Raw genomic sequence first — 15321 nt, forward strand, 5'->3', positions numbered from 1 at the left:
ATAGGCACCACAACGCTGTGAGGAGGAAGGCTTCACCTGTTGCAAACTCGCAACATGAGGGAGGTCAGTTGAGTAGTCTGATTCAACTGTTGATTTTTCACCTTTCATTTGCTTGAAAGTTTCTTTAGCTTTAAATATGTTGCAAGTTATGCCCTCCCCGTCTTTGTCTCAGATTTCACACATTTAAGAGCAAGGAATTAGCAAAGTTTGATTTATTTGTGTGTCCAAAATGATTGTTAATTATTTATAAAATGAATAATTTATTGGAGCCTCCTCTTTAACCAGAATTCATTCTATCATCCTTCAAATTTTTCAGTTCTGGATTCTTTCGGAAGACAATACAGACTTAAATGGGACTTCCATTTTAACCAGGGAATGTAACACCACTATGATCAGTCTCAGATAAAAGTTGATATTTATACATGCATTACATTTAATTTTAGAAATTAAAATAAGTTGGTTTTAAACTATGTAGACCAAAACTTACAGCAAGAATACAACAATTAAATAGCAAAACAAATATCAAACCATAACTACACCATAAATAGATTTATGTCTCAAACCAACAAACTAAAGAGAGAAAACCACAACAAACAACAAAATATAATTAAAAGGCTCACAAAAACCTAAAATGCCCCTAAAAGAATCATATATTTTTTCTTTCAACATCTCTATGCTATGGAAATGCCCCTAAAAAAATCTTATACATTTGGTTTACTGATTTTTTCCCCAAAAGATATTCATTGTTCAAACTTCAAGTTCAATAGTAAAATAATAACATCAAATTCAACAATCAATTTTCAGCATCACTTGGGTTTTCTAAAGCATTAACATTATCATCATCATTGACATAAGATGATGTAAGAACATTTGAAGAACAAGAAGCAATGTCATTGCCACTTGCACTAAAAGTGTCTTCACTATTTAGTTCCTCAAATGTATCATGTTAGGAAGTGGAAGCATTCAAGGTATGCTCTTGCTCCATATCCCACAACCTTGAGTCCCCTTCCGTGTAGCCATGTCATTTGTACGAAATGAGGTGCAAGTTGAAATACTCTTACAATAAGTTATTTGTCCTTTTTTTGAGTTTAATCAGTTGCACTTTACTAAGTCGATGAAAAAGAATGTGCTCCAATTCCTCTTAAATGCTAATGGACTAGCAAGCTATTAAGCTTTACAGAAGATAGAGAGATGAAGATTCCAAAAATCAAAAATTACAAAGAATTTCAAAATTAAAACATAAAATTTTAAAATTGCTTGCGATAAAACTTTGATTACAAGACATTGTAGGTGTTGGAAGTTTTGGCCATGGAAGTACCACCAATTGTGAACATCCTTCTTAAAGGTATCATGAAGAACCTCAATACTTCGACCATTGGAGTGTACACAATCAATGGACTCTCATCACTACATCCTATAAATCAGGTTCAAGAAAGAGTCCATGAAATGCTAACCCTTCAATGACTTCATAGTCTCTCTATATAGGGCACTTCTTGTTCGCACAAAAAGAACCTCAACACTATAGTGTTTTGGACTAAATGCAAAAGCAAGAAAATATAACAAGGTGATTATTGCATTCCATCTCTCTTCAACAATTTTGAGCACTTGTTTGGAAAAAATTTCTTCAAGGTCTTGTTCTTTTTTATTTCTCATCGTCTTCATCTTCTCAATCAGTGATTCATTCCATCAAATATCTCTCCTAAGCAAGGTTTGTCCATGTTAGCATAACAAATCATAATCAAAAGGGGCTCGGTAAAACTAAGGAGATGTTCAAAAGAATCCCACCAAGAGTTGATTGGCAATGTACCCTTTTACTTTAAGGAGATAATCCAAACCCTTCAATCCATCGGGCCCTTGTACCCTTTTGGAACCATATAATTTTTTCTCACCATTTCTTTCTAATATGGTGAGCAAGCAACATTGAAAGCCAACCCATTTTCATTAATATAACTTGCTATGTGTCGATCGACATTGTCTTGAGACTCATTTTGAAGTATCATTTCCAAAAGCTCCTTTGGTCTCATATTTGTAAGAAGATTTTCTTTGGGGTTGGTAAAAAATGGGTGGCTCTTAACCACATGTAGAATTAGATGGTGCAATAAGGGGCTTCAATCCTTGAGATCTTCTCTTTGCTAAAACGTGACTTTCTCTACAACATGCTGCTCCATTTTCTTGCTCTTGCGCATTGATATTTGTTGTCACTTGCTTTAATGGCACAAGTGCACCAATCTTTCAAGGGCATGCTTTGATGCCTCGTACAAGAATTCCACACAAATGGGTTTTCAATCAACTAAATAAACTTGAATACTTGATGTCACACCCCTTGCAAATCCAAATGTACACCCCACAAGCAAGAACCAGTTATATCACATAAACATACATCTAAAGAGGAGAACCAAGTCTGTTTTGAATTTAGATTGCCTTGTAGAGCTAGAACTTGCTGCCATTGTAATTCCTATGGTAGCAAGATTTACAAACAACACATTCAAAACAATATATGCCTCCTTTCAAAAATATTCTTCTATGATCTGCTTGGCAGCTAAAAGACATTGCACGTGTGTAAGAATAGCAATGCAATCGCTTTAAAACCTTCAAGGTTCCATATTCAACTCTTTTGTTTTTGTGTGTACATACATACAAACATACACACACACACACACACACACACACACACACACATAAATTTATACACACACACATAGAGACATACATACATACACACACACACACATATATACACACAAACATACATACAAATATACACACAGACATACACACATACATACACACATACATGCATACATACACACATACATACACACATACAAACATACACGCATACATAAACACATACATACACACATACATACATACAGACAGACATGCACACACACACACACACACACACACACACACACACACACACACACACATACGTACACGCACACATACATACACACGGACATACATACATACATACATACATATTTACAGATAGACATACACAAATGCATACACGCACATAACACACACACACACATGATAAATATTATTAAATGTTCATTGTTCAAACTTCAAGTTCAATAGTAAAATAATAATATCAAATTCAGCAATCAATTTTCAGCATCATATGGATTTTCTAAAGCATTAACATTATCATCATTATTGGCATAAGATGATGTAAGAACATTTGAAGAACAAGCAATGTCATTGCCACTTGCACTAAAAGTGTTCTCACTATTTAGTTCCTCAAATGTACGATGTTGGGAAGTGGAAGCATTCAAGGCATGCCCTTGCTCCATATCCCACAACCTTTCCCTTCCCTATAGCCATGTCGTTTGTACATAATGAGGTGCAATTTGAAATACACATACAATTCGTTATATACCCTTTTTGAGTTTAATTAGTTGCACTTTGCTAAGTCGATGAAGAAACATGTGCTCCAATTCCTCTTAAATGCTAATGGACTAGCAAATTATTTAACTTTGGAGATATACGTTCCAAAAAATAAAAATTACAACAAAAAAAGTCAAAATTAAAAAATAAAATTTATTAAAATTACTTGCGATAAAACTTTGATTGCAAGACATTGTAGGTGTTGGAATTGTTGGCCATGGAAGTACCACCAATTGTGAGCATCCTTCTTGAAGTTATTATGAAGAGCCTCAATACTTTGACCATTTGGAGTGTACACAATCAATGGACTCTCATCACTACTTCCTATAAATCAAGTTCAAGGAAGAATCCATGAAATGCTAACCCTTCAATGTCTTCACAATCTCTCTATATAGGGCAGTTCTTGTTGGCACAAAAAGAACCTCAACACTATAGTATTTTGGACTCAATGCAAAAGCAAGAAGATATAGCAAGGTGATTATTGTGTTCCTTCTCTCTTCAACAATTTTGTGCACTTGTTCGAAAAAAGTTTCTTCAGGATCTTGTTGTTTTTCATTTATTATAGTCTTCATTTTCTCAATCAATGAATTAATGCCATCAAATATCTCTTCTAAGCAAGGTTTGTTCATGTTAGTATAACAAATGATACTGAAAAGGGGCTTAATAAAACTAAGGAGATATTCGAGAGAATCTCGCCAAGAGTAGATTGGCAATGTACCCTTTTTATTTTAAGGAGATATTCCACACCCTTCCATCCATTGGGCCCTTGTACCCTTTTGGAACCCATTTTACTTTAAGGAGAAGACCACAAATTCTAACTTCTTGCATTGTAGAACATTTTCTTTTAGTTGATTCCTTACCTCTTCCTCAATCCACTTGGCCTCTTCAATTTGCACCTTCAAGTCCATGATCACTTTTCCTTGTCCTCTTGACATTGTGATTTTAACCTTGAATTCCTCTTCATGAGTTTCTCAATCTTACGGTAGTCGTAATCAAGTTCCTCCTCAAGATTGACTTCTTCATCATCTTAGGCATAATCTTCTTCATATGTGTTGGATCCTTCTTTAAGCTTTCCATCAAAATGGGCTTCCTTTGTATCTGATTCATCATTTGAGCTATTGCTTGGATTATCTTCTTCTAACTCCATTTCAAGATTCTCTTCCCCTTTTATCTTTTCCTTTCTTTCACTCACAAGGTCATCTCCATTTGTCACGACATCATTTTCTATTACCATGTGTATTCCAAGTGCCATCTCATCACATCTACTAGCTTCTATGTTATCACTTGCATTTGGTGCTTTGTCATCAATATTTTGCTCAGTATTATCTTTTCCCTTATTTCCTTTTATTTTTCCCATATGTGCTCAAATGATCTACCTTCATGCGGTTAGGCTTTATAGAAAGACCCCTTCTGATACCAATTGAAGAGCACACAAATATATTGAGAGGGGGGTGAATCAGTATATCTATGAATTTTACTTTTTCAAACTTGATTAGATGCAATAGCAATACTTTATAAAGCTTAATCAACCACACATGCAAATAAGAACACAAAGGAACACAAGTTTTACGTGGAAACCCTAATGGGAGAAAACCACAAGAAATAAATGCTTTTATGTAATAATTCTTTTACAATGTTTGTAGGCACCAACCCCTACATTCACTTCATGACCACCAACTCAGTAGAAGCACCAACCCCTTATGCTAAGTTCCCATCTTGATAGTGTTGCTTCTACAACGGATGATGGATGATTTTGATCTTCACCAAATATGCAATAAACTTGCTCTTGTATTGCCTTCAAATCTGCCTCAAGTTCTCTTCTCAAACAGCTATAAAGTTGCTTTCAATCTGCCACAATAACTTACTTCATAATCTGTTTCTCAAATCTGAAATGATATTCTTATACAATGCTCATTCTCAATCTAGAGTGTATATCTTTTCTTGTCTTCACACTTACACAATACACTCTTTCTATAGTTGTCTCCATCTTTGGCTGATCAATGTCGATAATGAAACGGTTTGCACATAACCTCTACCTTAATATTAGTCAAAGACTCCTCTAAGAATTGCACATTTGATTCTTTACTAATTGCACCATTTAAGAATAAGTTCTTAATAAATCACTTGGTCTTCAACAGTAATTAGAGCACCTAGCTTGGTCTTTTATGAATCGTTGTTTACACCTTTTCATTAATGAGTCTCCATACAGATCGCTGATTATTTTAAATTGATTTAATAGTTTGGAAAACCTGCTACCATTTAGATAGATTGCTGTTATCATTCGTCATAAGGAGGATCGCTTGTTTGGAGGATCACTGATGTCTGAGAGTTGCTGCTTCTTAATATATATTAATTGCTACTTTTCAATATATACATGGGCCACTCCTTTCATTTACAGTTAACCAATGTCTTTTATCACATGCTTTTGGTAATCGCTGCCTTGGATTGCCTTAATCAATACTTATTGTTCCCTTGACAAATCACCACTATTGTTTAATGTTTGCTTGCCTCTTTCTTTTAGAACTAGTGTTGCACATAATGAATCTGCCATTGTCAACTTCATGCTTCCCAGTTACTAATCGCTGCTCTTATTCCTTGTTGAGAGTCGACCCAACAATATAATTTTGTTAACAGCACATAACACAAGAATTATATTCTTTCGCACCTTTTGATGTATTTGTTGTTTGCTTTTAACATATTAATTATGTTACTTAAATGATGGTAACAAACGCTGGTAAGTCTGCCAGCATTATGGATCACTATATTATGAAGTCGGCTTGTTCATTTGTTGTTTATAAAGTCGGCTATATTGAAGTTGCCCAGTTTGAGATTAATCGCCGCCTTTACATGATATATTATCTCTGCTTTCTATCTTATTTATCTTGGTCATAATTCCATTTAGATCAGTCTTGGTTGGCTAGAACCATTATGAGTGCTTCACTTCTATAATTATATTAGAGTCTTCTATAATTAATCTGCCCCATATCTAATTGCTGCTTATCATATTTGTTACTCTCTCCCTTGATTGATTAGAATGAATTTGGAATTAGAGAAATAGGGCAGCCATATCTTTAAGGAATCACACTTAATGCTGTCTTTACCTCTTAATAAATCACTGTTGTTTATTACTTGTTGTTTGCCCCAATCAACCTGCTGTATTGTCTTAATAATTTGCACCAGTATCATTAACAATCTAGTCGGCTAGCATATTTGTCTTTAAGTTATTTTTTCTTATGAAAAGTGGCACTTCTCTCATGAATGGAACCGGCCCTTAAAGGAGTTTATTACTAGCAACACGTTGGTACATAATGAAGTTCCCTTATCATTGCTTCAACCGCTGCATATCAGTTGTTATATAAAGTCGCTGACTTAAGATTTGTTGTTCATTAATTTACTGTTTCATTTCTTTACTCACTGCTGCCAAATAATGGTGATTACTGCATTTGATTATATCATCTTCATCACCAATAGTAGGTAATCTTGAAGAGCCTCTATCCATGCAATGTTTCGTGTCTTGAATATGATCGATGTTGTTCAAATCTTGTTCCAATTGTATCAGACTCATCTATATAGATAATACAAGGAGCTTTCTTGAGGCACAAACAAAACTATTTTGTCTTTTAAACTTATCGCTGCATATTGACATCAATGACAATATTTCCATTCTTGACATCAATGACAACCTTGTCTATAACATTGTCTTCTTACCTTTTTGACATCAATGACAACATTTCCAATAAGGAATGCTTCTCAACCAGTAAACCACTTTGGAACCTTCACTAATTAGTCTTCAACTTTATGAGTGCACTGGAATGCAATAATAAAAGTTCAGCAAGGATGAATGATATTTTTGTTTGCATTCACAATGAAGGAAAACACTTTGTTTCTGTCTGTATTTAAATTTTCATGGAATCCACATTTTAGGGTTAGGGGTGTTTTTAGGCATATAGTTGAAGTCCCAAAAAAGTGACAAGTCCATCCCAAACAAAACCCACAAGGCTTTAACGGGACCATAGACGGAACCCCGTACATACCGAACTTGGATCCAAATCTGAGACAAACTAGACCCAAACCAACAAGTTTAGGGGGCCAAACTGATAACTCAGCCGCTATCCCTCCACGATTCCCAAATTTGTGTTCATGGTCCCCCTATCCCTAGTGTCACCCCATCCCCAAAATTCTATGGAACTATGATCATTGAAACCTGAAGTGCAAATACAATAACATTAACATATTCAAACTTGGTGTACCTTAGATACATATGTCATGCAGAATTATCCAAAAGTAGTGTAAGCTACTGATACACATGAAAGCTTAATCAAAAATTGGATGTCACAATCTACTAGACAATAAAAAAAGAAAAAATAACACACCAGATTACTTTCTGCAACTAGCGCCTCAATATTTTGCTGGTTCAGTTCTTCAGGTCGAAGACGTTCAGCATCTTGAATCTTTTCTACACAAGGCCAATCATTTAATAATGATTTGGGTCAAAAGACTTTATGTTGACAAACGGCTATCTACAATCAAAGCAAAACTTCAAGGGCAAGGTTAGAGAGGATTGTGAAAAATCCTGTTCAAGAAATTGATATTCATTTGAAAAGGCAAAATAGAGTTTAAGAACTCTAGCTCCATGAGATTATAACACATATGCTTCCTATTGTTTAATAAATCTTAAATTAAGTTTGTCAATACCAAAGGTAAGCACTAAAGTTAATCAGTAAAGACCAATGACTAGTACAAATCTCCATTGAAACCAAAAAATATTATGTCATACAAGTACTGCATATTAATTTCCTTTCATCAACAAAATTTTGAAGCTGCTCAAAGTAATGTCTATTACAGTAAAGATTTGGAACTATTTTTGTTAAAATATCAACTGATTTTATTTTGCTTTTCATTTCTTTTGGGTTTATTATAGATTCTCTTATATATAACACGATGCCAAGTACACAAAATATATAGAGCAAGTACAAAATCCAAAAAAATATAATTTATCTAACCATAAATCTATATAAAAGCATCTTTACCATCAGGATTGAGTGTCAAAAATCAATTTATCAAGGGAGGCCTAAAGAGCCATCAATCTTATTTCTGCTCTTTTGGATCATCTTTTCAACCTTTGGAAATCCATCATTCGCCTGCTAATCACTCATGTTGTCTTAATCCAATTCATTTTTCTGTTGTACATATCAAATCTTATACTCTAATGTATATATCCTGTCCTTGTTTCATATCTTAAATCAAACTTATTTAAGAGGCAGGGTCTGCTTTACTCCCTGACATTTGAAGTTCTACATCTATTTAATGCTTTTCAAAGGTTAGCATCCAATTCTTCCTTTTCCTTCTATATATATTCATTTAATATCTTACAACAGTTTTCTTAAAAAATCTCATCCCTTTCATTCATAAATAATTTATCCTCAATTTTTTTTTATGTACTCATCCTTTTTGTTTGTTCTGAATTTTATTATAAATTAGCAAACCTTTTGAATTAATTAGACATGGCAAAAGAATTTTAAAGAAAATCAACAGGGAGTATTTGTGTTTTTTTTTTTCTCTTGATTTTGATCTGAAAAACTCGCCTGTTTCAGCCTTCATCTGATTACCTTATCCTTGGTCAATAAAACCCACAGGTTCTACACGGAAGGGGGTGAATATCTATATTCAAATTCTGTCTCACTCCCAAGAATATTCCAGAGATACTATATTCAGTGTTACAAGCAGAGATTTTCTGAATATAAGAGGCCATATTTCCCTCATATTTTAAGTTTGAAAATTGGACCTGCTTGCAAATCTATCTCAAATTTAAAGTCAGATAAAACTTCCTACCACCATTCCAATGATATTAGCAAGGTCACGCAAACAAATAATCTAAACGGAATAATACTGCACTACAACCTACATCCTGATGCTTCATAAGAAATACAACTCTACTGGGGAAGTAGAGCTCTTTCCCTCTGCCTCTCCCAATAATAAGGAATTGTTACCAATTCTTATTTATCCATTCATTGTATTTTTTCTGATGAGCACTGTCCCATGAATCTGCATCACTAGAGCATTTTATACAAGTACTAGTACCTTTTTTTCTTAAATACAGTTCCCTCCAAAGAAAAATAATGCGGTCAGGCCACAATGCCCAGTCAAAGGTAGCTTGGAATTTGCATAGAATTAGTGAATTACTATACTTCCTAGCTGCCGTTACAGTAATTCAGAAATTACAGCACAGAATCACCGTAAAGCAATTTCAAACTTCACCTGATACAGGCATACAGTCCATAAAATCACAATGTTTACAAGACTCGGAAAAAACATTGAGACCAGCATGAATGACTTTCACTTCTCACCAACCCATCTCTTTTCTTAATTTCAGTACATGGCATACTCTATCCACATTCCCCCATCCCTCTAGACCTCCTCGTTCTAAATTTTTATCAGAGACAATTGCCTGAATTGGACTCTAGCACCCAGCAGTTGATTCTGCTAGCATAACCCACCCAGCACCATTAACAGCCCCCCACCAGCACCTGCAGGGACAGGTAGGAGTTACACCTGCCAATAATAGTAATCAAAGGAAAAGATATCATACTGTCTACGAAGGGGTAACATAACTGCCACCAGCAATAAGAAAATAACGACCTCTTATCACACAAGAAACTGCCTGCATAGGAATAATGACAAAATATGTCTTTGGCAGATTGCAACAGGGAGTACTGCCAAACAGAATGTATCTTAAACATTCCAAAGGAGATAATGCTGTGTGGGCCCTGTTGTGACATTTTCACACATCACCCCATTGCAAATGGGGACCCCCACTTTTTGCTTGCGAGTCATAGTTAGGTTTGCTTTGTTTGGCAGCAGTTCAAGTCTTTAACCTTTGCATATGGGAGAGTTTGGTTTGGTCAATGGAGTGAATCCTAGGAGTGCAAGGTTCATCTTTGGGTATGTTTGAGTCAAATAGTGTTGTTCTGATCCTGGGATCAATTATCATGTGTTAAGATTAGGGATTGATGATGGAATTACAAAAAACTTGTCAAAGTTGCAATAATGTTGTCAGGACGAATTGTTGAAATGCAAGTTCAAATTTTAAGTGGAAAATTTACTTGCAATTCCGTTAGGAATTGCAAGTATTACATATGCAAGTCTTGCTTTACAAGGTTGAAAACACATACTAAAATTGTCAAAATGTGAAATGATGTCAATATTGTTGATATCTTGTCAACATTGTTGATTTGTTGTCAAAATGCAAGAAATGTTGTCAAAATTGTTGAGTGCGAAAAATGCAAGTTGAAATGTTACATTCAAGTGAAAAATTACTTGTGATTCCGTCAAGAATTGCAAGTGTTACATGCAACCTTGATATCAATTGTTTGAAATTTGTTTGGAACTGTTAAGAAAAAATCGTTGCAATTTATCAAGAAAAGTTGCATCTTTGTTACAAAATGATAACATTTTGAATTATCATTTTGCATTTCTAATTCAAAATGTTATAACGTTTTTGCAATTTTTGATCAAATTGTTGATGAGGGTTGAATCTACACTCAAAATTGTTAAACACCTATCCAACTCCACCGATTATTTCCCTCTTCAAATTCATACAAAAAAAATTGATGGACTTCAATTAAAGTCCGCCATTGAGTTGTCAAAATTAAGCAACTTGCCTCTAACTTAGCCATTGAGGAGGAAAATTGTTGTTGCACAGTGTTGAAAAATTGTTGAAGTGACTTCAAACTCCACCAATCATTGAGGCCTTCGAATGCTAAAATTGTTGATGACCCCTTGATCTTCGCCATTGAGGAGAAAAAAAATGTTGATGTTCTTCTCAAGTCCACCACTCATTGAAGGATTACAAGGCAAAAATGTTGTTCCATTTCACAAAAATGTTGATCACCATGTGAAGTGCGCCAATTTTGGTGAGTGAAATTGTTGAAAATGTTGTTGAAAGATCAAAGTCCTCCCATGATTTCTCTCTTCAATCTTGCACTAAGTAACATTAATGCGGGAGATCATCTCAACTACGCCATTCACCTTGATGCAATGCGGGACTTTACCCCAAGTGCCACTGATTTTTTATGTAAAATTCGCACTAAGTTAGTAGAATGTCGGACTTCACTCCAAGTCCGCCACTATATATTGAGCATAATGCAAGACTTTCATCTAAGTCTTGCCAGTAATGCAAGACTTTCACCAAAGTCCGCCAGTGATGAGACAAGAATAAGGCATTACAATATAAGGAGGATGAAGAGGCATATAACATCAGGAACAAGGCCACAATTGCACATTGGTCTTGCAATCTTGCCTTTAAGATATGAGAATCTCTTCCCAACATAAGAGTTGTGCTCAAGGATTGCAATCATCTAATCAAGGGATTCAAAAATCGTGGCCAAGAACTACAAGATGTACAAAGCAAAGAGCAAGACACTCAAAGTAAAGAAGGAAAAGGTAATTACAAATGAAGGATGGAGTACCTTAACAATGAAAGGAAAGAAGATGGCGAAGGAGGACAATATCTAAGTAAAGGATAGGGCGCTCTTGCACAAGGCATGTGCGATCCCACCCAAGTGAGGGTGTCATTTCCTTTCAACCATGCAATACTGCTCTAAGTGAGTGCAATTCCTTCACTTTTATGCAATTTCCACTATAGGGCGCTTATCCACTACACCCTTGCAATTTTGCCCTAGTCATGGAAATGTGGCTAAATTCAATGTAAAAGGAGGTATAGAGGATGATCAAGACAACAAATTCAAAGTTCATGGAGAGAATCGTTTCAGTGATTGAATGGTTGATGAAGATGAAGATAAGATAACATTCAATTTCTCCTCCAAGGATGAAAATTTCCCCATCAAGTGCAAATTGCAACCAAGCAAAATCCTTCTACATCATGAAATAGCGCTTTCAAAATTCCTTGTCAATATTGCAATTGCACTCCCAAAATCCTTGGCCACCATGGATTTGTGCCAAGGGAATTCCTCCTTCAACGGGCAATTGCGATCAACAAATTTCCTCAACAAGGAATCATTGCAAGAAAGAACGCAAGGGAGGTGAAGAGACAACATCAAGACAAAAGAACATTTCTCTATCAAAGAAGAAAGTCCAAGGATAACGTCAAGGAGTTCAAGAAGATAAAGGATGATGCAACAAGACTCAACAACATGAAGACTTCAAGTTAGCAATGCATAGAAGGGCAAGATTCACACTCCAAGAGTGACAAAGAAGATGATCAAGTTCAAGGTGTTCAAGTTCAACACACTACTCTACAATGAAGGATATTTTGTAACAATCTTGAATTTCCTCCAGAAATCCAAGATCACGGTTAGTACATCAAGGAAATTCCAAGACTAGATATACATTCCAAGGATCAAGGATTCAGGATCAAGGATTAAAATGCATCAAAAGGAGGTGTATTCCAAGTTAGAGGAAGGAAAAGTGAAATATGATCAAGGAAGTAGATTGTTTCTAAAGAGTTAATCAAAGTTAGAATCTTGATCACCAAGATGATAAAATTTGGGAATATGTCCCCATCATCATCACATCGAGTAGTTACATAATGTTGAGTATCAAGAGATATACCTCCATCCCAAACACTTTGTGATGATCTACATGGTAAGCTGAGATGGCATCCTACTCATCATCAACCACTCAAGTTGTGCCATATCAACGTGTCCAAGTGCACTAAACCTGATTCATCAACAATCACAACATGTGGTGGCACAAAGTTCCATGTACTTAACCTCATGTTTCATTGATTGACATTCAAAGAGGGGCAAGTGTCCAAATAATGTAATTATTTCATTGGCTAGAGGGAGTTAGTTGTAACTGACCCTAATTAGGGTTTTATTGTCATGTAATCTCGACTATTGATCTTGAGTCGATTTGAGCCTTTGAATTGTAATGGGATATCTATAAAAGGCCTAGCCTTTTCATTTGTAAAGGTTAAGAGTTGGTTAATAGCTAATAGTTAATAGCCAAATAGTTAGAAGTAGAGTAGAGTAGGAGGAAAGAAGAAATTGTTGCCAAGACTTGTTGAATTTAATACATGATCTTCATTGAAGCAAGGTGGATTTCTCTGTGTAATTCCTACATGTTGCATGGTTTCTTGTTACTTCTCAAATTTAGATAAAGTTCATTGATTATAGTGGAGAAATGCAATGGCATTTAATGGAATCCTAGTTCAAACTTTTTGTGGTTTGTTGATTGCAAGCTATAGTGGAAAGTTAGCCTTAACCTTGTTAAGCACAAGTTCAGTAATAGATCTTCATTTGAATTGCGCCAGTCTTGGCTATTTGATGAATGTCTACGATATGAAAATCCTTCGTTATCCTTTGGAGATTGCATCAGTTTTGTGTAGTTGTTCCCGCATGGCGAAGCAAAGCTTGATTATGGAATCCATCTATCAAAGTATCATCCTTTATTGTCATCGTCATTAGGATTAGATTAGATCTCTTAACCATTATCTCCTTTTATCTTTTATTTTCCAAGTGAGTGAGTTAGTTTCCACGTTCAAGTGGAGTTCATAAACATAAATCCCCTTGTGATTCCAGCAAATCACATCATAAACATTGAGTCTATCCCAAGCAATTAAGTCACATAGTTCGCATTGTAAACCTTGGAGTCATCTCATTTGATCACGTTGTATAGCATATGAGGTTTCTTTGTTCAAGAGAGGATAGAATACCTTGGTATTTTATTCTATGTTTGAGGTGCATAAAAAACACATCAACGGGCCCCAACGAAAATAATAAAAGATAACCAACCAACAGTAACTGCTTTCAATTTCATTGTCTTCACATTCAAACGGGATTTAAAGTCAGCACCACAATAGGGAACCTTAGTTGGCTCCCAACAAGGAACCAATGATCAGAAAAGAAAATTTCAAACAACAAAAGATAGGTTTGGAGGGTCGCCCCCACTCCATGCTATGCACTCCTTGAGGAATTGTTTTTGAGGATCGTGTCAAGACAAATGGGAGCACGGGTTCCATGAAATCTTCAACACCAGCAGTAAAAACCAGCTAGGAAGGTTCGCATCCAGCTATAGACAAGAAAATTTAAATAGTAATAAAGCCTATAATAGATAGAACATCAAAAAGAAAAAACAATAGGATAGAATAGTATTTTTGGTTGTGCAGAATTGCTACTGTAGACACCTAAAATTGACCATATCCTAACAATACATTGAACATAACCACTTTTGCCACTTTTGACCGGAGGTTTATGCCTAGCCTCTCACATAATTCCTGCAACACTCATACCCCTCCCCACAAATTATTTATATAAATTAAATTAATTAGAATTAAGAAATTAATATTCTCTCCATCATTAAATTAATTAAATAAATCATATTTATTAAAGTAAACTAATTTCCTACATCCCTCTCTACTAATTAATTAAATAATTTAATTATGTGATTAATTAGTAGAGAAGGATGTATCCTAATCTGATCCTCCACAATAGGACAATCATGTCCCATCCACAATTAAAAATTTAAAATAAATGCAAGTCATCAAATCCAAAATGGAGTTGATCCTAAATCCTATCCATCAAATCAATTAAACAAATCATAGCCACTTATTTCCAACTACCTTCTATCCCCCAAACATTCACCTAATCAGGTTAATCCTAGCCCTCCATTAACCAGCTACCATCATTTACCTCTCCCTCTCAAATTCAAAATTCCTCTCATGTGTAACCATCCACATTCAAAATCAATCATGACCCTCCATTTATCCTCATCAAATCTATAAATATCTCATCGCTCAAACCATTTCCAAGAATAGGAATTGAATGCAAGGCAAGGTTATGTTGTTGGATTGAGCAACCGCATTTCCTCTCAACCACAATGAACCATCTTCAGCAAATCACATGGTCAACAAGTTTTGTTTGGTGAGAAGTTTGTTCCCTTCTTGTCATTTGTTTTCATTACTTC

At 35.2% G+C, this 15321-nt stretch overlaps 1 protein-coding gene across 6 annotated transcripts in view; it reads right to left on the bottom strand.

Moving 5' to 3' along the window:
• Nucleotides 1–15321, bottom strand: part of LOC131053573 (double-strand break repair protein MRE11) — a 103958-nt gene that overhangs the window by 18051 nt on the left and 70586 nt on the right. For all 6 annotated transcript variants that reach the window (XM_057988197.2, XM_057988199.2, XM_057988196.2 and 3 more), the window contains one exon: nucleotides 7770–7852. In XM_057988197.2, coding sequence (XP_057844180.1) covers nucleotides 7770–7852 — 83 coding nt within the window. The remainder of the gene's footprint in view (nucleotides 1–7769; nucleotides 7853–15321) is intronic.

The sequence above is a fragment of the Cryptomeria japonica genome, chromosome 4 (genome assembly GCF_030272615.1).
Source record: "Cryptomeria japonica chromosome 4, Sugi_1.0, whole genome shotgun sequence".
Classification (NCBI taxonomy): Eukaryota; Viridiplantae; Streptophyta; class Pinopsida; order Cupressales; family Cupressaceae; genus Cryptomeria; species Cryptomeria japonica.